Source organism: Mercenaria mercenaria, chromosome 6 (assembly GCF_021730395.1).
Source record: "Mercenaria mercenaria strain notata chromosome 6, MADL_Memer_1, whole genome shotgun sequence".
NCBI lineage: Eukaryota > Metazoa > Mollusca > Bivalvia > Venerida > Veneridae > Mercenaria > Mercenaria mercenaria.
In genome coordinates this window covers 24,640,861-24,664,641 of record NC_069366.1, presented here as the reverse complement: position 1 = coordinate 24,664,641, position 23,781 = coordinate 24,640,861, and the positions used below count along the sequence as shown (strand labels likewise).

Genomic DNA, 23,781 nt, shown 5'->3' with positions numbered 1-23,781 from the left:
TGAAATGACTTCACAGAACAAGATATACAACTTCAGCTTTCATTTTGTCGAAATTTACCCCCTTTTTAAACTAAAACATATTGCTTTAAGTTTTGCATGTAAGCAGGTTTCTCATAATATAGTTGACTGGATGCTCTCAAATTTGTCACAAATCTTTATCATCAAGAGATGATGTCACAGAGCAGATTTCATTACTATGGCTTATATTTGATTCAAATTAGAAAAGTTTTTCATGTAAGCTTGTTTCTCAGAAAGTACAAGGCCAACTTCTACCTACATTTCTATACCCCCACCAAACATGTTGGGGGTGGGGGCTATATAGGAATCAGTTTGGCATGTCCTGTCGCATCCCGTCACGAAATCTATATGCCGGAAGGATTTTAATTTAACTTCACATTATTATTTCTCAAGACCAGACGACTTGTTGAACACATCACCTATGCCTGATGGTCAAAGGTCAAGGTCACAATTCAAGGTCAAAGATTAGATATCTATTTGGTTTTTGCTAAATAACTTCCATGTGCCTGGAAGGGTTTTATTACTAAATGGATTTGATTCAAACTTAAAATAGTTGTTCAACATCACCACCGTATCATATGACACAAGGGCCATAACTCTTGCACCAATATTTCATAAATTTTGCCCCCTTTTTACTTGGAATTTCAGGTTAAAGTTTTGATACACTTTCACTCAGTCTCAGTTATTTTTATTACTAAATGGGTTTGATTCAAACTTAAAATAGATGTTACATCTTATCACCCACATCATGTGACACAAGGTGTATAACTCTGACACCAATTTTCATGAATTATGCCCCCTTTTACTTAGAATTTAAGGCTAATTTTGATGCATTTTCACTGTATCTGTTATTACAAAGTGCATTTGATTCAAACTTGAAGTTGTTCCACATCATAGGACACAAGGTGCATAACTCTTGCACCAATATTTCCTGAATTACGCCCCCTTTTTGCTTAGAATTATACTTGTATAGTGTTTTGATACACTTTATCTGTGCCTCTCGTATTATTTGATATTTTTTAACACAGACTCAAGCTATTGTGCAATATTCTTCCACCATTGGAGTCATTAAACACTCCAGTGACAGTTCCAGTTTCCTCAGATGTGCCGTTTCACTATCCAGCATCGAAATAGTCAAGCGCGCTGTCTCCTGTGACAGCTCTTGTTTTACATAGTTATAGCCTCTTTTCAACTTAAAATTTGCCAAACTCATGTTTCCTTGACAATAATTCATGAAAGGCTCGACAGATTTAAATGTTTTTGTAACACAGGTGTAACATCATAAAATACAGGTAAAGTTTGACTTTGGCTACAATGTTATGTAGTTATGGCCCTTTTCCAACTTTAAATTTGCCAAACTCGTGGTTGCCTGACAGTAACTCACGAAAGGCTCGACATATCTAGATAAATTTTGGTACACAGGTGTAACATCATAAAATACAGGTCAAATTCGATTTAAATTGCACCTTGTTGTGGCCATGTCTTTCTTATGGTTGCCATTCTTCTGTGACAAGATTATTGTGGGGGTATTCCGCACTCCTGTGACAGTTCTAGTTATCATGGCCCTCTTATATTTACTAATACTTTTGACTAATTTAATTTCTTTAAACAGCTTTGGCCAAAAAACTCTGTATTCTTACTTACTGAACAACATCTGTAATCTTTATTGCAGCTCGTACTCTCCTAAAGATAAAGAACAACAATTTTTTTTTTCAGTTTATTGTATTTTTTTCACATTTTAACAGTTTTATTCATTTTTTTTTCACATGAACATGTATTTTATACATAAATACTGCCGATTTATTCTTTTTTTTTTTACCAGAACTAACAAGCATCACTCATTTCACAATTAAAACAAACATTGGTAGTAACCAGATACAACCAATTTTGACACAAATTGTAAAATACTGTCAAACCTATGTATATTGACTAGGTTTGGCATTAAGGTTACGATGAAGGCCTTGAGAAACAAAAATCAAACAACACCAAATCATAGAAAGAAAGATTTGTTTGACATGAAAATTAAACAGCATGTAAAAGATGTATATTACTTTACGAAACAAGTGTCAGTATACTGATATAAACATTGAATTCCAGATAATGACTGCCTATAGGGGCCCCACTTCCGGACAGTCAAACCACTTTAAAAACTCACCATTTTCAAAGAAATGTTACACATGTTTGTTTTGATGCATTTGGAGTAGCGTGCGAGTGGTGAAATTTCACATAACAAGGTGGAACACAGTTTTCAGCAATTTTTCATCTTTATTTCTTTACAAATGGCATTCATTTTCAAAGGGAAACAACTTTTTCTCGACGATTACTTAAAATAGTTGGAAAAAGTTATCTCCCTTTGAAAACGAATGCCATTTGTACTTAAAGTATTCCGAAAAAGTTGTCTCCCTTTGAAAATGAATGCCATTTGTACCTGAAGTATTCCGGAAAAGTTGTCTCCCTTTGACAATGAATGACATTTGTAAAGAAATAAAGATAAACAATTGCTGAAAACTGTGTTCCACCTTGTTATGCGAAATTTCATCACTCGCATGCTATTGCAAATGCATCAAAACGAACATGTGTAACAGTTCTTTAAAAATGGTGAGTTTTTACAGGCGTTTAACTGTCCGGAAGTGGAGCCCTTTTAGGCGGTCCTTTTCCGGAATTCAATGTTTTTATCAGTCTACTGACACTAGTTTCGTAAAGTAATATACATGCTTTACATGCTGTTCAATTTTCATGTCAAACAACTCTTTCTTTCTATGATTTAGTGTTGTTTGAGTTTTGTTTCTCAAGGTCTGATTCTCATCCTTAAAATACTGTCAAGCCTGTGCATAATGACCATGTCTGGCATTAAAATACAGTCAGACCTCTCAATAGTGACCATGTTTGCCATTAAAGTACTATCAGACCTGAATATGAAGATCTATTTCAGAGAGCCCAAACTGTCCTCTATTTTGCAGGCATCTCTATTCACAGGTTGAAATAAACTTCTAATGTTTCAATCAAGTGGCCCTGAACACAAGTTTGACTGTACTTGATAAATGCTTGATTATAATCAACAAATGAAGTTGGAACATATGAAAAGGAACTTGCAGAGAAACAAATGCAAAATGAGCCATGCCATGGGAAAACCAACATAGTGGGTTTGCGACCAGCATGGATCCAGACCAGCTGCGCATCCGCACAGTCTGGTCAGGATCCATGCTGTTAGCTTTTAAAGCCTACTGCAATTAGAGAAACCGTTAGCGAACAGCATGGATCCTGACCAGATTGCGCGGATGCTGGTTGCAAACCCACTATGTTGGTTTTCCCATGGCACGGCTCAAATGATGATACTCTTGAAGTTCAGGAAAACACCAGAAAGAGTTTGGTTAATTTGGTAAAGTTCCAAAGATCAAAGTTAGATTTTAAAAATAAGACAGATGTTTCTTGTATTTTCTAAAATTGAAACCATTATGTCTTGACTGAGATGTTTTGCAAATTATCTTTAAGTTAACAAGCAAATTCGATGAATTGGAATCCCCCGCCGAAAGGGTCAGAGTTGAGGAACGGCAAAAAAATATATCCAGCAAAAAGTTAAGAATGTTACCAAGAAGCAAATAATTTCATTAGTCAAAATCAAATTAAAAGAAAATGAATGGTTTGTTTGGGTGGGGGGTGGGGTGAGGATACAACAGTTTACATGTTGATTATAAATATTGATAGAAAATGAAAAAAAAAAAAAAAAAAAAAAAAATTGGGGGGGGGGGGGGGGGGGGGGGGGGGGGGGGGGGGACCAAGGTAAGGTGGTGACCAGGTGCAGGTACACAACATCACATGTTTATAATAAATGTTCATGGAAAAGAATGAAAGAAGTTTAATGAAATTCTTCCAATTGGTTGGTTTGTTATGTACAGATCTGTGGATTTTTAAACAATTAAAGGGCAATAACTATATGGAAAATTGACCAATCGAAAAAAAACTTGAAGGGCATCGTCGCAGTATCTTGGTTCATGTCTATTTCAAGTTTGATGAAATTCTACCTGCTAGTTACTGAGAAATGGCTGCAGACGGACATTTTTCATTAAATCAAGGGCAATAACTCTGAGGGAAATTGACCTATCAAAAAAAAAAACTTGACGGGCATCAGCGCAGTATCTTGGTTCATGTCTATTTCAGATTTGATGAAATTCTACCTGTTAGTTACTGAGAAATGGCTGCAGATGGACATTTTTTATTAAATCAAGGGCAATAACTCTGAGGGAAATTGACCAATCAAAAAAAAAACTTGACGGGCATCATCGCAGTATGTTGGTTCATGTTTATTTCAAGTTTCATGAAATTCTACCAAGTAGTTACTGAGAAATGGCTGCGGACGGACGGACGGACGGATGGACGGACGGACGGACTGACAGACTGACAGACTGACGGACTGACGGACGGACAACGCCATTTCAATACCCCCCTCCCGATTTCATCGGCGGGGGATAATAATCTATGTACTCTGCAAGTTATACATTTTACACAAAGCATAATATTCACAATTTTAATGCATATAAAAATAACAATAAAAACATTATTTTGACCATATTAAAAATCAAGTCATACTGTTTAACAGTATTTATAGACACACACATACCGCCATAGTAACTTTTCTTTAAAGAACAGAGTTAAATACCAGCAGAAAACTTATGTAAATGGCCAGTCTATAATTCGTGCTACTGACCAATCTAAAGTTCAGGATAAAGCCAAATACTGGGAAAAAAAAAAATGAAATTCATTTCTACTTTTTATTAATAAAACACATATTGAATGGCTTGCTGGTAACAATCCAAACTACTAGCCTTCCAACCACTGCCAACAGAGATAACTTTTGCTACTCGCTAGTCATTCAGTCAACCTAGGTTTACTCGGCTGAAGTTCAAAAAAAAACACTGAAATTTATTCTAATGTCATGTAATACAGCACTTACCGTATAGCGGGTTATTTCTGTGGTCAAAATATTCTGCGTTTTGGCCCCAAAAATTGAGAAACAAATTTCTGCGTGTTTAATTTCTGCATTTTCACATAAAAGGAAGAGAAAGTTCTGCGTTTTTATGCCAAAGAGGAGGTATTCCTCGCATATTCGGGCGTTGTGAGAATGATAGCGTATGAAAACATTAAACTAAATTACTGGTAACTGTTGTAAAATATCTTTGCATTTAAGTAATACACTGCAGGATATAATAACATGTGAATTGAAAAAATATAAGTCTAACAACAACTGCACAAACAACAACTTCAAACTACAGTATATCGGCATAACGGTTACACTGCTTATATAAAGGTTACTAAAGTAAATTTCAGAAGATCTTCACAAGGGATTAATAACACAAGTGAAATTCACTCAGTTTATTTCATTCACAGAAGAAAAATGTTTCCTGAGGGATTAACAGTTAGGACTTTGATTGACCTTCACACCTAATTATACAATTATCGGTAATTGTCAGATGGCGATGGTAATTTCCAATAATCAGACCATGCCATTGTGAATTTCGGATTACCTAAGGAAACATAGCGTGAAACAACGTTGGTGAAAATAATGCAGATTTTTTGCGTTTTAAATTTTTGCTGGATGAATATTCTGCTGGAAATATTTTTGCGATTCTACCGCGAGACCGCAGAAACGCATAAATATCCCCCCCCCGTAGAAATAGCCCGCTATACAGTATTAAATGACTGGTCAATAGTAAAAACTATTTACCCACAGTCTGAAGGCTAACAGGTTTGGCTATTAGCTGGCAAACTATTTAGAAAGTCTTTTATTACATGAATGTAGCTGATAATTTTGACTACTGACCTGAGTAAGTGTACATTATATGTATTTAACATTTTGGTCTTTTTAAATAGGATGTTCACAAATGCATCCAAGCTTCAAGGAGTCCAGTGTTTTAATAAAGGGAATAAGAAAAATCTAGTTTAATTTCCATGTTACTGTCTTTGTACACAGCATAATCAAAAAATTCTACAGGATGTCACACATAATATTTTTTCGATTTCATTTCTATTAAATACAATAAATTATTTTGATCTTGTTTCCATACAACTTTTAACACATACTACATAGCAACAAAGTAAAAATACTTTGGCTTAAAAAATGCATGCAATACATAAATATTAAAAGAAACTTTTTATGCAGAGTAATTTTATCATAATCTGTTACTTTTCAAACAACTGGACAACTAGGTCCCCTAACAATGTTTTTGTAATATGGCATGCTTACAAGAGAGAATACAACCAGCATACTCTGAACCATCACATATGAGAATGAAGTCGACTAAATGTGTCAAGTATGAAACCTTTTCTCATTTGATTATCTTGTTAAAAAACTTCATCTCCTGAGATGTTTATCTCTGAACTGACCAGGGAATGTGCTGGAAATCTGTCAAGCTATAATCTGTCACATCAAATGCTACAGACTCGCCTATTTCTAATTCATTTTTCTTTTGATCTGACATAAATAAACTTTGATAATAGGAGGGTCATTGATCCTAAAGCGCTCACCTGTGTGAAAGGCTTCAAGTGTGTTTGTATAGGTACAGAGTTAGGTTTCTTCTATGTTAGCTTATATTATATACATTTCACACACATTTTTGAACCTAGGGCAATAATTTGAATAATTGCGTAGAAATTACAAATCTGATATCACTTGCCAAATATCAAGGCCCTAGCTATTATTGATTCAGAGAAGAAAATTTTTAATGTTTCTTATATAAAAGCCTATAGTAAGTACATGTCAGACACAGGGGCGTAGTAGGTATGGTACAGAGTCAAACCATTATATCACAGGCCAAATACCAAAGCTTAGGGAAAAGGATTTCTATATTTATTTATTTGGGTTTTACGGCGCACCAACACAGTATAGGTTATATGGCGCCAAACAGGACTACAAATTTTGGTTTCACATCTCATTTACAAGTATGTTAGCTAAAAACCTATTTTTAACCAAAAAGACCCATATGTTCAATGAACCAAAACCATTTAAACACTTTGAAAGAGGGTTACCAAGAGATCATTTGTGTAAAGTTTCATCCAAATCCATTCAGTGGTTTTGGAGGAGATATTGTTTAAAGAAATTGTTGATGAAAAGTGAACATGCCCTCTGGCAGCCATGTTTTTTGACGAATCAGAACATTTCAACAATATTTGTAGAAGGTCAAACAAGAACCATTTATGTAAAATTATTTTAAAATCGGGCTAGCAGTTCCACACAAGATTTTTAAAAATTTTCACTATATACATAAAGGGAAAAGTGACCATGCCCCCTGTAGGCCATGTTTTTTGACGAATCAAAATAATTTGAACAATCTTGGCAGGGGGTCTCACAAGGACCATTTGTGTAAAATTATTTTAAAATCCGCCCAACAGTTTCACACAATATTTTTTTAATTCCCACTAAATACATACAGGGAAAAGTGACAACGCCCCCTGGCGGCCATGCTTTTTGACGAATTGGTATAATTTGAACAATCTTGGTAGAGGGTGACGTCAGGACCATTTGTGCGAAATTATTTCAATATCAGACCAAACGAGGAGATGTCGTTTGAAGATTTTTCTATTTTTAGCTCTGGTGGCCCCTATGTGCAACCAAGCAGAACTGTTTGAACAACTTTGGTAGAGGAACATTCATGCCAAGTTTAAGCAAAATCCATTCAGTGGTTTTGGGGGAGATGTCGTTTTGTTGTTGTTGACAATGGACGGACGGACGCATGACCACAATAGCTCAACATAAGCACTTTGTGCTCAGGTGAGCTAAAAAGTACTTACAAACATTTGTTACCGCTACCTGCAATACTTCACCCACCATTACAGTTGCCATGTGAAATCTCCAACAGTTAAAACAAAATTACTGACGTAAAGGCAACAGAATTAGAAATGCCTGTTTATAAAGCAGGAACTTAATATTATCACTATAGTGTAGCTAACATTGGGCCAAATTGTTACAATCCCCTTCCTGTATTTCTGAAATACATACATTAATTTTATATTTATGAAACAAATAAATTGTACCATTTACAGAACAACCAACTGACAAATGCGTATTATACAGTTATGATTGACAAGAATGTGGACTTCAAAATGTATCTTCATAAGGTTGATTAAATTATATATGGTATATTTACAGTGAGTTCAGTAAATAATCCTGAAATAAACAATTGCAAACTACACTCAGAGAGTTTCTGCAGAAATGAAGAAATTCTATGAAACATGAAATAATACCAAACTATGTGAGAGTTAACTACTAATAAAAAGACCAGTGTATAAGTCAATAATTCAAACTAGCAGTCTGCGAAATTAGCGGTTGTCCAATTGCTCCGGGCAACCATTTTTTGGCTCGGACAACCACTTTTATAATGTTTGCTTACCGATGGACAAGTAAGAATTTTCAAAAAAATTTCTTCAAAACACTGGCAAATACGGATAAAATCATTGATTAAATGTGTGAGAAAACACCAGCGCACAGTCTCAATTTATCAGCAATTGATAATTCAATAATCCCCCTCTCGTAATTGTGTAACTGGTGCAGGCATGCACTTACACATTGAGGGATGCCAGTTATTACTGGCTGACATTTTTGCTGAGACATGTACATGTTTCATTGGTTAAAATATTATGAGGCGCTTTACATCAGTTATTTCAACTGCATGTAGAACTTCTCAACAAAAATTTCGAGCAACCACTTTTTACTTCAGCCAACCAAATTTGATAAATTGGTTGACTGAATGACAACCATTTCTAAAACCTAATTTTGCAGACTGAACTAGACTCCAAAATAGACACTAATGCTGAAATTATTCTTGCTTAAATATAGTATGTAAAATATGACAACAAATGTAACATGTAAAAAAAACCTTCAATTTTAGCTAATAAACTTTGATTCTGAAGAGTGAATATCCAGCCAGTATAAAACACACTTAAAATATGTTACAGTAAATAAAGAATTCAAAGAGCTCTATTTATACCTGGACAGGTGTTTGATGTTTTTTTGGTTCTTGCCGACGAGGTACCTGAGACTACATGGTTATGACAGTAACTGAGCAATGTTTGACAATAAATCCAGTGGTACAATGTACTGTGTTTAATCCTTAGCCTGCTAAACTTCTAAAATGGACTGGTCCATCATACAATTTTGGCAAAACCATTTATTATTAGCGAACAGTGAAGACCATGATCAGCCTGCACGGATGTGCAGGTTGATCTTGGTCTGCACTGGTCGCAAAGGCAAAAGCATTTGCCACCAGCAGGCTAAAGGTTAATCCCACATTTGCACAATATAATCAAAGAGACTAACCCACACATATGAGGCGAAAAAGAATTTCTCTAAAAAAATCCATAAAATCTGAGTACTTTGAAAGTGACTATTGGTACAAATTATTACATTAAGATTCACTTCAAGTATTACTAAGATGCAATTTGTGAAATGGTCAGACTGCTGCTACTGCAAGTTTACATTTGATTTAAAATATGCTACAAAGTTTGAATAAATGTTTAAAAACAGGACCATTAATGAAATGAATATTACTACAATGAAACAATAAAGAAAATATAGTGTAGTTCATAACCAATCTAAATAATATGAGCCGTGCCATGAGAAAACCAACATAGTGGTCAGGATCCATGCTGGTCGCTAACAGTTTCTCTAATTACTATAGGCTTTGAAAGTGAACAGCATGGATCCTGACCAGACTGCGCATCTCTGGATCCATGCTGGTCACAAAGTCACTATGTTGATTTTCCCATGGCGTGGCTCAAATATCTTCATTTCTGACCACTTCAATGTACGTACACATCATCAATTCTTTATTATTTGGGACAAAGGGGCTGACGGCAGTTTATCTTGCACTCAGTATTTGCTTTAAACATTATATCACTACATTATTTCAGATCATAAAAACTTGTTTGAAATCTGCCGCAAAGTATATGCTATGCTGCCCACACTAAAATGATAATTCTGATATTTAATGGACCATGACCCTTGAAGTAACTGGATCTATTTTTATCTGAATTACAGCTGCTGAAATTCTGTATCTCAAACTTTTTTGTCACAAAGTTCTGGTAACACTGAAACAAATTTTTATTTCAGCAAGTAAAGTTCCTGTTTTAACACCTGACATTTCTAGTTGAAAAACACTGCCTCCCTATCGAAAAGAAAGGTTGATGACATAACCTATCTTGAACAAAAACAAGAGGACCATGATGGTCCTGAATCGCTCACCTCTTCCCACATGACCCAGTTTTGAGTATGACGTCGTTTTTTCTATTATTTGACATAGTGACCTAGTTTTTGAGCTCATGTGACCCAGTTTTGAACCTGACCTAGATATTATCAAGATAAAAATTCTGACCAATTTTCATGAAGATCCATTGAAAAATATGGTCTCTAGAGAGGTCACAAGGTTTTTCTATTATTTGACCTATTGACCTAGTTTTCAAAGGTACGTGACCCTGTTTTGAACTTTACCTAGATATCAAGGTGAACATTATCACTAATTTTCATGAAGATCTCATGAAAAATATGGCCTCTAGAGAGGTCACAAGGTTTTTCTATTTTTATACCTACTGGCCTAGTTTTTGACCGCACGTGACCCAGTTTCGAAACTGACCTAGATATCATCAAGGTGAACATTCAGATCAATTTTCATGAAGATCCATTGAAAAATATGGCCTCTAGAGAGGTCAAAAGATTTTTCTAATTTTAGACCTACTGACCTACTTCTGACCGCAGTTGACCCAGTTTCAAACCTGACCTAGATATCATCAAGATGAACATTCAGACCAACTTTCATACAGATCCCATGAAAGGTATGGCCTCTAGAGAGGTCACAAGGTTTTTTTATTATTTGACCTACTGACCTAGTTTTTTATGGCACGTGACCCAGTTTCAAACTTGACCTAGATATCATCAAGGTGAACATTCTGACCAATTTTCATGAAGATCCATTCAAGGGTATGGCCTCTAGAGAGGTCACAAGGTTTTTCTATTTCAAGACCTACTGACCTAGTTTTTGATCGCAGTTGACCCAGTTTCAAACTTGACCTATATATCATCAAGATAAACATTCAGACCAACTTTCATACAGATCCCATGAAAAATATGGCCTCTAGAGTGGTCACAACGTTTTTTCATTATTTGACCTACTGATCTACTTTTTGATGGCACGTGACCCACTTTCGAACTTGACTTAGATATCATCAAGATGAACATTCTGACCAATTTTTATGGAGATCCATTCACAAGTATGGCCTCTAGAGAGGTCACAAGGTTTTTCTATTTTTAGACCTACTGACCTAGTTTTTGACCGCACATGACCCTGTTTCGAACTTGACCTAGATATCATCAAGATGAACATTCAGACCAACTTTCATATAGATCCCATGAAAAATATGGCCTTTAGAGAGGTCACAAGGTTTTTCTATTATTTGACCTACTGACCTAGTTTTTGATGGCACGTGACCCACTTTCAAACTTGACCTAGATATCATCAAGGTGAACATTCTGACCAATTTTCATGAAGATCTCATGATATATATGGCCTCTAGAGAGGTCACAAGGTTTTTCTATTTTTAGACCTACTGACCTAGTTTTGACCGCACGTGACCCAGTTTCGAACTTGACCTAGATATCATCAAGATGAACATTCAGACCAACTTTCATACAGGTCCCATGAAAAATATGGCCTTTAGAGAGGTCACAAGGTTTTTCTATTATTTGACCTACTGACCTAGTTTTTGACGGCATGTGACCCACTTTCGAACTTGACCTAGATATCATCAAGATGAACATTCAGACCAACTTTCATACAGATCCCATGAAAAATATGGCCTCTAGAGAGGTCACAAGGTTTTTCTATTATTTGACCTACTGACCTAGTTTTTGATGGCACGTGACCCACTTTCGAACTTGACCTAGATATCATCAAGGTGAACATTCAGACCAACTTTCATACAGATCTCATGAAATATATGGCCTCTAGAGAGGTCACAAGGTTTTTCTATTTTTAGACCTACTGACCTAGTTTTTGACCGCACGTGACCCAGTTTCGAACTTGACCTAGATATCATCAAGATGAACATTCAGACCAACTTTCATACAGATCCCATGAAAAATATGGCCTCTAGAGAGGTCACAAGGTTTTTCTATTTTTAGACCTACTGACCTAGTTTTTGACGGCACGTGACCCAGTTTCGAACTTGACCTAGATATCATCAAGTTGAACATTCTGACCAACTTTCATAAAGATCCCATGAAAAATGTGACCTCTAGAGTGGTCACAAGCAAAAGTTTACGGACTGACGCACGCACGCACGCACGCACGCACGCACGCACGGACGACGGACACCGCGCGATCACAAAAGCTCACCTTGTCACTTTGTGACAGGTGAGCTAAAAATCAAAACATTTTTACAAAAGCCCAATTTATATTATTGGTGATTGTGTGTTTAATAAATGGTAGTCACTGTTTTAATAGGTACCTAATTCCTACTTTTGAAAGTGCCAAACAGTTATATTTTTACAGAAATACCCTTAATACGACTTGTAAAACTGACTTAATTTCTGAAACATAACTTCCTTCTTTAAGTATCAAATGCTATGAATTCTCAGTGCAATATATTCCATGTATATTTTTTAATAAAAAAATTTGCTTAATATTTAATATGAAAAACTTTTGAATCAATAAATAATTGTTTAACATGTATTTCAAAAACACTGAAACAGTCCTCCTACTTTATTTGAATGCAATATGTTGCCAGTACATTAAGTCTAAGACACTACAAAAAACAACCCTACATAAAGCTTCCTTTTTTTTAAGTTTAAATTTCAGGGTTTTTTTTCAAGTTTATAAAGCTTGGTCTCTTTAGAATGACTGAATCTGAAAAACAGAGTTTCAACAGTTATAATTTTGATTTAAGTTTTGCAATTTAAACATTTATTTTTCAACAAAAGCAACATCACTATTTCATTAATTTTGAACATAACTTTATTGTTTTCAAATGCAGCAAAATAAACAAAATTATAGAAAGATGGCATAGAATTGTAAACCTATTAGCAGAATGATAAAAACATGCATATTCAGTATCACCATAATCTATATGCATACTGGGTAACAGGCTGTTCCCACATCCTACGGACAAACAACCCAGATAGAAATATTAACCCAGATGTAAATAGGTAGGGTGATTTTTTCATTTATTTCTATTGATACAGAGCCAATCTTTGCATATCAACACGACAGTTTTGTTATGGAATGGGCATGACTTACATTTATTCCTTCTGTTCTCAGAACATTCTTTATGTTTCTAGAAATTCCATTTACTAAAAAATGAACGAAAATCCAAAGTTTTACTCAATCTGTGAACCCCGACCTTTTGCTTTAACAGGTATGAGCAGAAAGTGCCTTCCTATCAACAAAATAAAACAAGTATGCTCACGGGCAGAATGTCAAGCTCGCCAGCTGTAAAGTGTGACCTTGACCTTAGACTTAAGGACCCGGTTCTTGCGCATGACACTCTGTCTCATAATGGTGAACATTCAAGCCAAGTTACATCAAATTCCCACCATGCATGAAGAAGAAATGCTCCGGACAAACTTCAATTTGACTTTTGACATCCAAAAGTGACCTTGACCTTTGAGATAGGAACATGGGGTTTGCGCATGACACTCCTCAATAAGGTAAACATTCATGCCAAATATAAACAAGATTGGTCCATGCATGTCAAAGTTAGGGTCCGGACAAAATCGGACAGACGCACACACAGTCGCACATACACCTACCCGGCAAAAGTGACGACTAAGTCGAGCTCACCGCAAGCGGGCTCGACTAAAATCAACCTTTCTATTTACACTGAGGTTAATTTTTCCACTGAGGTTATTTGTCCGTCAGCATTGGGATAGCTGGTTATCCAGAGTGATACGTAAACATTTACTATTATGATGGATTTTTCAATATCTTTTTGCACAAACATATACAAGCTTTACACCTCAGGCCAAAAGTCAACACATCACTGTAAATTTTTATTCTTGAAAGAATCGATTTTTAACCTGGCTGGTCAACCTAAAGATTTCAGTTTTGCGCATGTCAAAATGTATGTTGTATTTCAGATTTGCACATGTCAAAATGTATGTTTTATTTCAATTTTGCGCATGTCAAAATGTAGGTTTTATTTCAATTTTGTGCATGTCAAAATGCATGTTTTTCAGCACTTCCGCAATGACTAGACAAAAGCATGTAGTATTTTCAATGAAAAAAGAAAGAAAAATAAACACTTAGGTTACAAGAACTGAGATGAGCTTGATAATGTCTGTTTAAATATAAATGATTTTATTTTATATCTGTTATCACAACTTTTATCTAAACTTTTATGTTACAGCACTTGAATAAGAACTAGGCAACTAAAACAATACACTCATACATGATGCTTATCTTTGATTTACAAGATTAACATTTTCAAAACTATCAAATATTTACACATTTTTTCCAATTTTACTATTTTTCACTTTCACTGTTTTTTTGTTTTTACATTTTCACATCTTTTTCACTAACATGTGCTTTTTTACTATTTCACATTCATATTTCCCTATTTCACACACTTTCCCATTTTCCTATTTTACACTTTCACTAGCATGTACTATCCACTTGACCCTATTTTCTTTTTTTTTTTCATTCACAACACTTTTTCACATTTTGAGTCACATAATGAGATCTACAACAGCACTGTAACACAGTAATATGTATTATGCAGATAAATATGTAACAAAACATTTCAAAATAGACTGAATTATACAATATTGCAGCTGAATTTTGCCCTAGTTGTTAGATAATCTTAAAGCATAATCATATGTAAAACCGAACATGTCCTTGCAAGTTTGCTTTACCTGTTTTCCCTCTCCTGTATTTATCATATTAACCCTTACCCTGCTATATTTCTATAATGGACTGGTCCATCTTTCAATTTGGACAGTGCCATTGATTATTCAAAGGGGTTTGCACTCAAAATTTACTGACTGAATAGCGAACAGTGCAGACCATGATCAGTCTGCACGGATGTGCAGGCTGATCTTGGTCTGCACTGGTCGCAAAGGCAGAATCATCTGCCGCCAGCAGGCTAAGGGTTAAGCGTAAACACAAGCTGTAATATGCATATTCATTACATCACACGAGAGTTAACAGATTAACTTTATACATCATGTCACTATTTACATCTAAAATGAACAATTTGGCACTCAAGCCTCACATTTTAGGCCATTCTTACATATCTCATTTTAATAAAACAAGAAAATTATCTTTTTTTCTGACTGAAAGCAGTTTTAATTACTTTGGAATACTTTGGATAGTCCAGTACTTAAAGCAAAACAACATGGTTTTTTTTATACGATCGAGTCAAGCTTGTGTAATATCATTTCTCGTATTTCCCAGTAGACTAAATTACAATTAGGCCAATCATTGTATGTGTCTAAAACATCCTAATGCATGATATATTACACAATTCTTTCTGATAAAGTTTATGAATGTAACGTTGCAAAATCAGATGCAATCTAAATACAGGCTGGCAAAAATCAGCTCCTCAGATTTCTCCTTTTTTTTCTTATTTAACTAAACTTTAAGGTAAAATTATCTATACAAATATGTTTCTGTATTGCAATACTTCCTGGTTTGTGACAAAGTTAGTAAACAATCCAATTTTAAAAGCATAAAACACCGAGGTAGAAAAGTAACTAAAACTGTCATCTAAAACATAATGGCATGTACAGGCAAAAATAAATCCTAATATACTGCAATTTTAATAAAGCTGGAAAATATTCGTGGATTTGGGGAATCTACTTTTTCATAATTTTAAAACATCTTTGAAGAACAGATATGAACATGACGAAATCAAAACTGATCAGTAAAAAAGTCTTTATGTACAAAGAAAACTATTCAAAATTGTTTCAAAGTTATTTTTATTTGCAAGGAGACTTTATTAGCTGTAAGCAAATTAAATTTTCTCAGTAACTGCTTGCCACTTAAATAAAAGAAGACTAAAAGCTCCTACAAAAATAGGTTTAGAATTTTCAAAACAAAATCTTTAAGTACTACCTTTTTTACTACTACCGGTTTATTAGAAACAACCTGACATTGTATAATTAATGTAAACAGCCGTAATATTTTATGATAAATTTCTTGCACAATTCATTTTGCCCTAACAATATACAGTAAAAAAATTAAATTCCGTTTGATGCCTTTCTCCAATAAATACTCTCCTATACACGAAGGATGAATGCAACATTTCTTGCAGATCTATGCCTTGGCTTTCTGTCAATCAGACTCGTTTTTTGGTTTGTACGAATAAATTGGATGGCCTGAAATAGAGTAAAATTGTTTTATTTTTACAAGACTTCAAAAAAAATTCTTCATTCATTCAATGGGGTAAACTACTCCAAAATTTCCTGTTTATTATTCATATATACAATCCATGGTAACAAGGAGTCAGCATGGTTTTCAACTGATAATTATAACAAATAGTTCAGAGTGAAATTTATTGTTCTTAACAAGTCTGAAATAGACCGTAAAAGGTATACCATAACCCCAAAATGCATCACTAGTCAAAATACTAAACTAATTCCTAGTAAATTCAATGTAAACTGCATTAAAAAAGTTGCAGAAATTGTCAAACAATAACATTACAGTTTAAGACCACTTTACACCTCTTTAAAAGTTGGCACTTGCCAACCACAAAATCAAAACAAGATGAACATACAATAACTTATACCATTTTTGAAGTAAGAAAAAACATTTCTATAAATTATAAAATAGGAAAGCATCTGAATAGGAAAAATCCAGCATACCTGACATGGCTTCCATGGAGACCTCGGGACAGTCTCCTGCAGTGTGTTTTGATGAGCCGCAATTGTGACAGTTTATTTTCCTTGGCTTCTTTTGATTATATCCACCACTCGATGGCTGGTGATTATTAAAACTATTATATATCACATTTGAAATACCAGCCATCCCTTGACTGTTTGAATGAGACATTCCATACACAGTAGGATTATACAGCTCTTGGTTGAGTCCATTTGGATGATAGGGCATATGATGATGATAGAGATGTGGCATTTGCATATGCATTGGTACGAGGCCATTTGGGTAAGGCGTTGGCCACATATTGGTTTGCATTGGAGGCAAGAATATATTATTAGGAATTGATCCCTCTCTATGTCCGGGGCAACCACAATTAGAACATGATGCAGGGCGATTTGTTGTCACAGTTTGGCCACTACTTGTATAGGTAGCCGTTGAGTTACTGGATGAAGCAGAGCTCACTACAGTCTGTGTAGCAGGACACCTATGCGTGCTGGTATCTGAAGTCTGCACCTGGTTATCTACACTATTTAGTAGTACATTTGGAGATTTTCCTGTTTAAAGTTCTGGTAGTGGATTTGGTTGTAACTACTGCTGGAGATCCAGGGAAAACCTTTAGCTTTTTTCCTGCTATACCTGGGCATTCCCATTAATAACTGTAGGTTGAGCAGGAATATTGACTGGTTTACTGCAGTGCAGGATGGAAAATGGGCCGGGAAACCAGCCCACATTACTGGGTTGAAATGAGATCTTGCCAAACAACTGGATGTTCCCTGTGGAAAATATATCATTGACCTATGACCTATATCAGCTGGAGACATGGTGTAACCTGGATGTCCAGAGGTCGAGTTCAAGGTCATATCTCTCAAGTGTTGAGGAGCCATTATTTGCACAAAAGGTTGTGCACCACCTTTAAAGTTATTTTCAGGCATGTTGATAACTTTAGAATGTGACTGTATGTTATTGGTGTGTGCTGGCTGAGCTTTGTATGTCCGCATCAAAGGTCGTGTTGATGTAGGATCCGAGGTGTACCCGCTACTCCCATTACTTCCAGCATTATTAACATTAGAGTCACTTTTCTCTGTTGGGAGTGGAGGAGTGCCATTATTAGAGTATGTGTCTTGTTTAGAATCGATCATTCTCTCCGGACGAGCTGATCTAGCTGAGTTAGGGGCAGAATGTCCTTTAACTCTGACATTTCCTCTATACTGGCCAGGTTTTTTGTCTGAAAGATAGGTTTTATTTTACGAAAATGCAATGCTTGCAGAATGAAAGCATCAGTGCATTAAATCATGCATAAAAACAGTTACGGAAATAATGTTTTTCTATTTTCTAAACTAGCAAAACCTGGTATTTCCTTTATAATATACTGCTAAACTAGATATGTGTCCATGGGACACAGATGCCCCCACTACATGACAAAGGACACAGATCAACTAACTCATTTCTCTTCATAATGACTGTAGGTAAAATATTTTCGGAGCTACGCATGACAAAACATTAAAATGACAATTTTTTCCTAAGTCAGGGGCCATAACTCCTACAATACTGAATGCATGTTTTTTTTCTAGCTGATTTGGGAACATAGCCTATACCCCCAAAATTGGGAATTTTGATGAGCAAATGTTCCAAATTGGGAAATATTTAGTCCAATAGGATATAGTAAGGATGTGTTTAAGCACTTTCTCATACACTTGTTTCACATTGTACAACCTCTTTAACATACTTCCATTACAAAATTGTCAATAATTTGGTCAATGTTTCTGCAATTTTGATGAATTTTTTTCAGAATGTAGACTGGGAATTTTTGCACTCATTTTAGGAAAAATACATACTTTTTGGCATTGGGAATATAGCCACATAACGGCTATAAAAACGGCCGAAAAAAAATCCCTGGAATGAATCTGGATGCGAAACCCCAGGTGCATATTTGCACATGCTGACCAACATTCCTGTTATCTTTGGTGACTCTAGTTCAAATACTTTTAGAGCTATGCGTGACAACATTAAAACAAGAGCCATGTTACACATGGCTAATCCCCCCGCCGGGCATATTATAATTGAAGGCTAAAGTTCCTGGCAAGTTAGTGTCTAAAAGTATTTCATTTTGGGGAAAGCTTTTGAAGAACCGTTTAGTTGTGGTCCGCATCAGGGGCTTTAAAGTTAATCTTAAAAAAAAAAAAAAAAACCCCGTCCACACAAAAATCTTTATCAGGTAGAAACTGGTGAAAATACACCTCAAAATTGGATATAGCATGATGTTGTACTACAGAAAAGTGGTCTCGATTTTTCCCTACGACTAGTAATGAAAAGTTACAATAAAAGTATTTTAGTAACAACAAAGGGAAGTAATTCTAAAGAAGGGAACTGCGCATGACACTTTGTCTCATGATGGTGTATAATTTTATGCCAAGTTTTTCAAAATCCCTCCCTGCATGAAGAAGAAATGCTTCGGACAAAGTCTTCTTGTATCTGACCTTTGGCATCTAAGTGTGACCTTGAACCTTAGACTAGTGACCTGGAAACTTGCGCGTGGGCACTCCCTCTCGTGGTGGGTGAACTTTTGTGCCCAAGTTATATCAAAATCCCTCTATTTCATGAAGAAGAAATGCTCCGGACAAGGTTTTCTTCTTGTATCCTTTGACCTCTAAGTGTGACCTTGACCTTAGACCTAGGGACCTGGTTCTTGCGCAGACATCCGCCTCGTAGTGGTAAACATTTGTGCCAAGATATATCAAAATCCCTCCCTGCTGAAGAAGATATGCTCCGGACAAAATGTTTTAAGAAAATATGATAAAGGGGATATAACTCAAAAATAGGCAAGGTAGAGTTATTGTTTTTGCACACGCACTTCCTCCCAATGTGTTCTTCAGTGTATGAAGTTTGAAGAAAATCCCTCCAGTTTCTTTTGGAGTTTGCTCCGGACAAATGTTTTAAGAAAATATGAATAAGGGGAATACTCAAAAAATAGGCAAGGGTAGAGTTATTGTTCTTGCACACTGCACTTCCTCCCAATGTGTTCATTCAGTGTATGAGTTTGAAGAAAATCCCTCCAGTACTTTGGAGTTATACTCCGGACAATTTTTTTTAAGAAAATATGATAAAGGGTAATAACCCCAAACAAGAGGGCCAAGATGGCCCTAGGTCGCTCACCTAAGAAACACTCCTTAACAGTGTAAAAAAGTTTGACCTAGTGATTTCATGGAAACAAATATTCTGACCAATTTTCATTAAGATTGGACCAAAAATTGGTCTCTTGCGATTAAAAACAAGCATTTTCTTAGATATGACTGTTTTTGACCTAGATGACCCTGTTCAAACTGACCTAGATTTTATCAAGGCAATCATTCTGACCAAAATTCATGAAGATCAACTGAAAATACGCCTCTATCAATACAGAAGTTTTTTCTTTGTTTTGACCAAGAGCCCTAGTTTTTGCCTCAGTCCCTTTTAAAAAATTCGACCAGATTTCTTAAAGGGCAACAACCTGAAAAAAATTTAAAAATTCAACTGAAAAACAGTCTCTATCGCATACACAAGATTTTTCTTTAATTTGCCTAGTGACCTAGCTTTTGACCTCAGATAATCCATTTTCAAAACCGACCTTTTTTTTCATCAAGGAAATCACTTGCCAAATTTCATGAAGATCAATTGAAAAAATTCTATTGCATACACAATGTTTTTCTTCGATTTGCCTGTGACCTAGTTTTGCCCCCAGATGACCCATTTCGAAATCACCTAGATTTTTTAAAGGGTAATCATTCTGGCTAAATTTCATAAAGACATTTTGAAAAAACAGCCTTATTGCATAACAAGGTTTTTCTTTGTTTTGCTAGTGACTATTTTTTTAACCTTGCCCCTTTTAAAACTTGGTCAAAATTCATCAAGGAAACATTCGCCCCAAAAATTCATAAAAATCTTTGAAAAAATCAGCCTCTATCGCATACACGGGTTTTTTAGTGATTGCTAGTGACTAGTTTTGACCAGTGAACCCATTTTCAAAACTGGGCCTAAATTTATAAAGGAAATCATTCTGACCAAAATTCATGCAGATAAAATTGAAAAATACCGCCTCTATCGCATCCCAAAAGGTTTTTTTTTGATTTGACCTAGTGCCCATTTTTGCCCCCGAGTGACCCTTTTTAAAATCGGCCTAGATTTCATCAAGGCAACATTCTGCCCAAAAATTTCTGAAGATAAATTTAAAAAAAAATTCGCCCTATGATAAAAAGGTTTTTTTCTTGATTTGCCTGTGACCTTTTTTTTGCCCCGAGAGACCCTTTTTTCGAACTGGCTTGATTTCATCAAGGTTATCTTTTTGCCAAATTTTCATGAAGAAGAATTGAAAAAACACCTTTTGCATACACAATTTTTTTTGATTGACTGTGACCAGATTTTGACCCGAGAAAAACCCATTTTCGAACTCGGCTTAGATTTCATAAAAGGTTTATCATTCTCCCCAATATTCATAAAGTTTAAATTAAAAAATACAGCCTCTATCGATAACAAGGTTTTCTTTGATTGACTTGACCTATTTTGCCCGAGAGCCCCATTTTCGAACTCCCCCAGATTTCATAAAGGTTTTCATTCTGCCAAATTATGAAGAAGAATTGAAAAAAACCCTCTATTGCAACAAAGGTTTTTCTTTGTTTGAACCTGGACCTTTTTTTTTTGACCCAATGACCCTTTTTCGAATCGGCTTGATTTATAAAGGTTATCATTTGCCCAAATCTCATGAAATTAATTAAAAAATACACCTCTTCGTAACAAGGTTTTTTTTGATTTGACTAGTGCCTAGTTTTTGACCCGGAGCCCCTTTTTTGAACTCGGCTAGATTTCATCAAAGTTATCTTTGCCAATATCATGAAGATTAAATGAAAAAACACCTTATCGCTACCAAGGTTTTTTTTTTGATTTGCCCCTAGGCCCTAGTTTTTGCCCCGAGGACCCATTTTCAAACTCCCCCTAGATTTTCTAGGTTACATTCGACAATATTCATGAAGAAAAATTGAAAAAATACCCTCTATCGCATACAAAGCTAAATGTTGACGACACAGACGCGCGAAGGGACGACGCGGACATCGAGCGATTCAAAAAAATCACTGAGCTTTGCAGGTGAGCAAAAAAATTTTGGAAAGGGTAGATTTATTGTTCTTGCACCTGCACTTCCTCCTTTGGGGGTTCTATAGTGATAATTTTAAAAATCCCCCCAGTACTTTTGGATTTATGCTCCGGACAAAGATCGTTGCGGAGCCGCACCGGAAGAATTTCAAATACCCCTTCGCCTTTGGGGGGGGGAAAAATGACCAATTTTTAAAGTAATCGGGGCCAAAAACTCCTCCGACTGAATGAATCCTGAAGCAACCCCGGTTCCCAAAAATTCACATCTGCCCCAACATTCCGAAAATTTTGGTGACTCTAGGCAAATATTCTGGATACGGCGACAAAAACATTAAAATGCCCAATTTTTAACTAATGGGGCCATAACTCCTACATGACTGAAAAAACGGACACAAAAACCCAAGGGACAACTGCCTGTGACCCTTCCCGTAATTTTGGGTGTTTAGGCAAATATTTGGGTAGCACGACACAACATTAAATGCCAAATTTTTTAACTAAGTGGGGCCATAACCCTAAACCCTAAATGAATCCAGACGCGAAACCCCATATCCCAAAACCTGCACATGCTGGCCCAAATTTCCTAAAAATTTTGGGTGACTTGGTCAAATCTTTGGAGCTACGTGTGACACAACATTAAAATGCCCAATTTTTAAACAAAGTCAGGGGTAAAACTTACTGACTGAATAAATTCGGACACAAAACCCCCGGGGTGACAACTATACATGCTGAAATTTTCCTGAAAGTTTTGTGACTTATGTCAAATTTTTTTGGGGGCTGGGCCGACACAAATTTTCGGAAGGACGTAGGGGATGGAGGAAAAAGGGGGAAATTATATGCTCCCCCCCCCCCTCAAAGGGTTTAAAAAAGAAATAAGTCTTGTTACAAACAAAACAAAAAAATTCTTAAAGGGAAAAAAAGGGTCACCATCAATGTGCAAAAATATACTCGAGCATGGATGGTGTAAATTTTCAAATACTAAAAAAACCCCCTTTCCCCCTTTACCATCCCCCGAGGACTGTCTGGTTCTGGTGCATCAGCTGGGTTTGGTACAGCGGGATGAGGCAGGGGGGATTTGGTGTGGACTTGAATACTCAGAATTTGGTTTGGAGACAGATCTGGCCCCAGGCACCATAGCAACTCCATCTGGAATGGTGGATAGTTAAATATGGGAAAACCCCGGGGGGGGGGAAATGATATGGCTTTGGGAGGCGGGGCCTGGGCCGGTATTGGTGATGTAGGTAGGCTGCCCACAACCTGCCGGAGGTTTTTAAATATAAATCCTTTTAGTTCGGAGGTGCTTTTCACTGAAAAAGAAAAAAGTTTTGTTAAAATGGGGTAAATTTCAACAATACATTCTATAAAATATTTATAAGTGATGGATTCCCCTTTTAAAAATTCTAACAAGTATAACTCCCCAAAACAGAAAAATCAAGAAATTTGGTTTGGCTGTTTGATCATAACCTTTAAAAGTAAAAGCAACAAGAAAATGCCGTATTTAAAAACGTGCAAATAAGCTCTTGACTAGCTATAAAAATGGTACAAAAATACCAGTTACGTAATCATATCTTGAATTTTTTTTCCTGGTGTCTTTGTTTTCAAACAGTTTTTCCATTTTGACCTCCCTAAGGTATCAAAGGGACAGTATTTTTGTTTTAAATAAAAAAAAAATAGCCCTCACTGTTAATCATAGCTAAAGTATTGCTAGTTTTTAATGTTAAATAAAACAGATTTTAATTTTCTTCAACAAGGGCCCCATGATGGCCTGTTCACTCCCCTGTCCCCACAT

General features: G+C 35.8%; 1 protein-coding gene across 1 annotated transcript in view; it reads right to left on the bottom strand.

Annotated features, from left to right (window-relative positions):
* Positions 1-16,331: 16,331 nt before the first annotated feature.
* The window catches only part of LOC123549384 (zinc finger CCHC domain-containing protein 2-like), a 51,353-nt gene continuing 43,903 nt past the window's right edge, over positions 16,332-23,781 (bottom strand). The window contains exons 9-11 of the mRNA XM_053546712.1: positions 17,511-18,099; positions 16,862-17,430; positions 16,332-16,375 (exon numbers count right to left, since the gene is read on the bottom strand). Of these exons, the coding sequence (XP_053402687.1) occupies positions 16,332-16,375; positions 16,862-17,430; positions 17,511-18,099 (1,202 nt within the window). The remainder of the gene's footprint in view (positions 16,376-16,861; positions 17,431-17,510; positions 18,100-23,781) is intronic.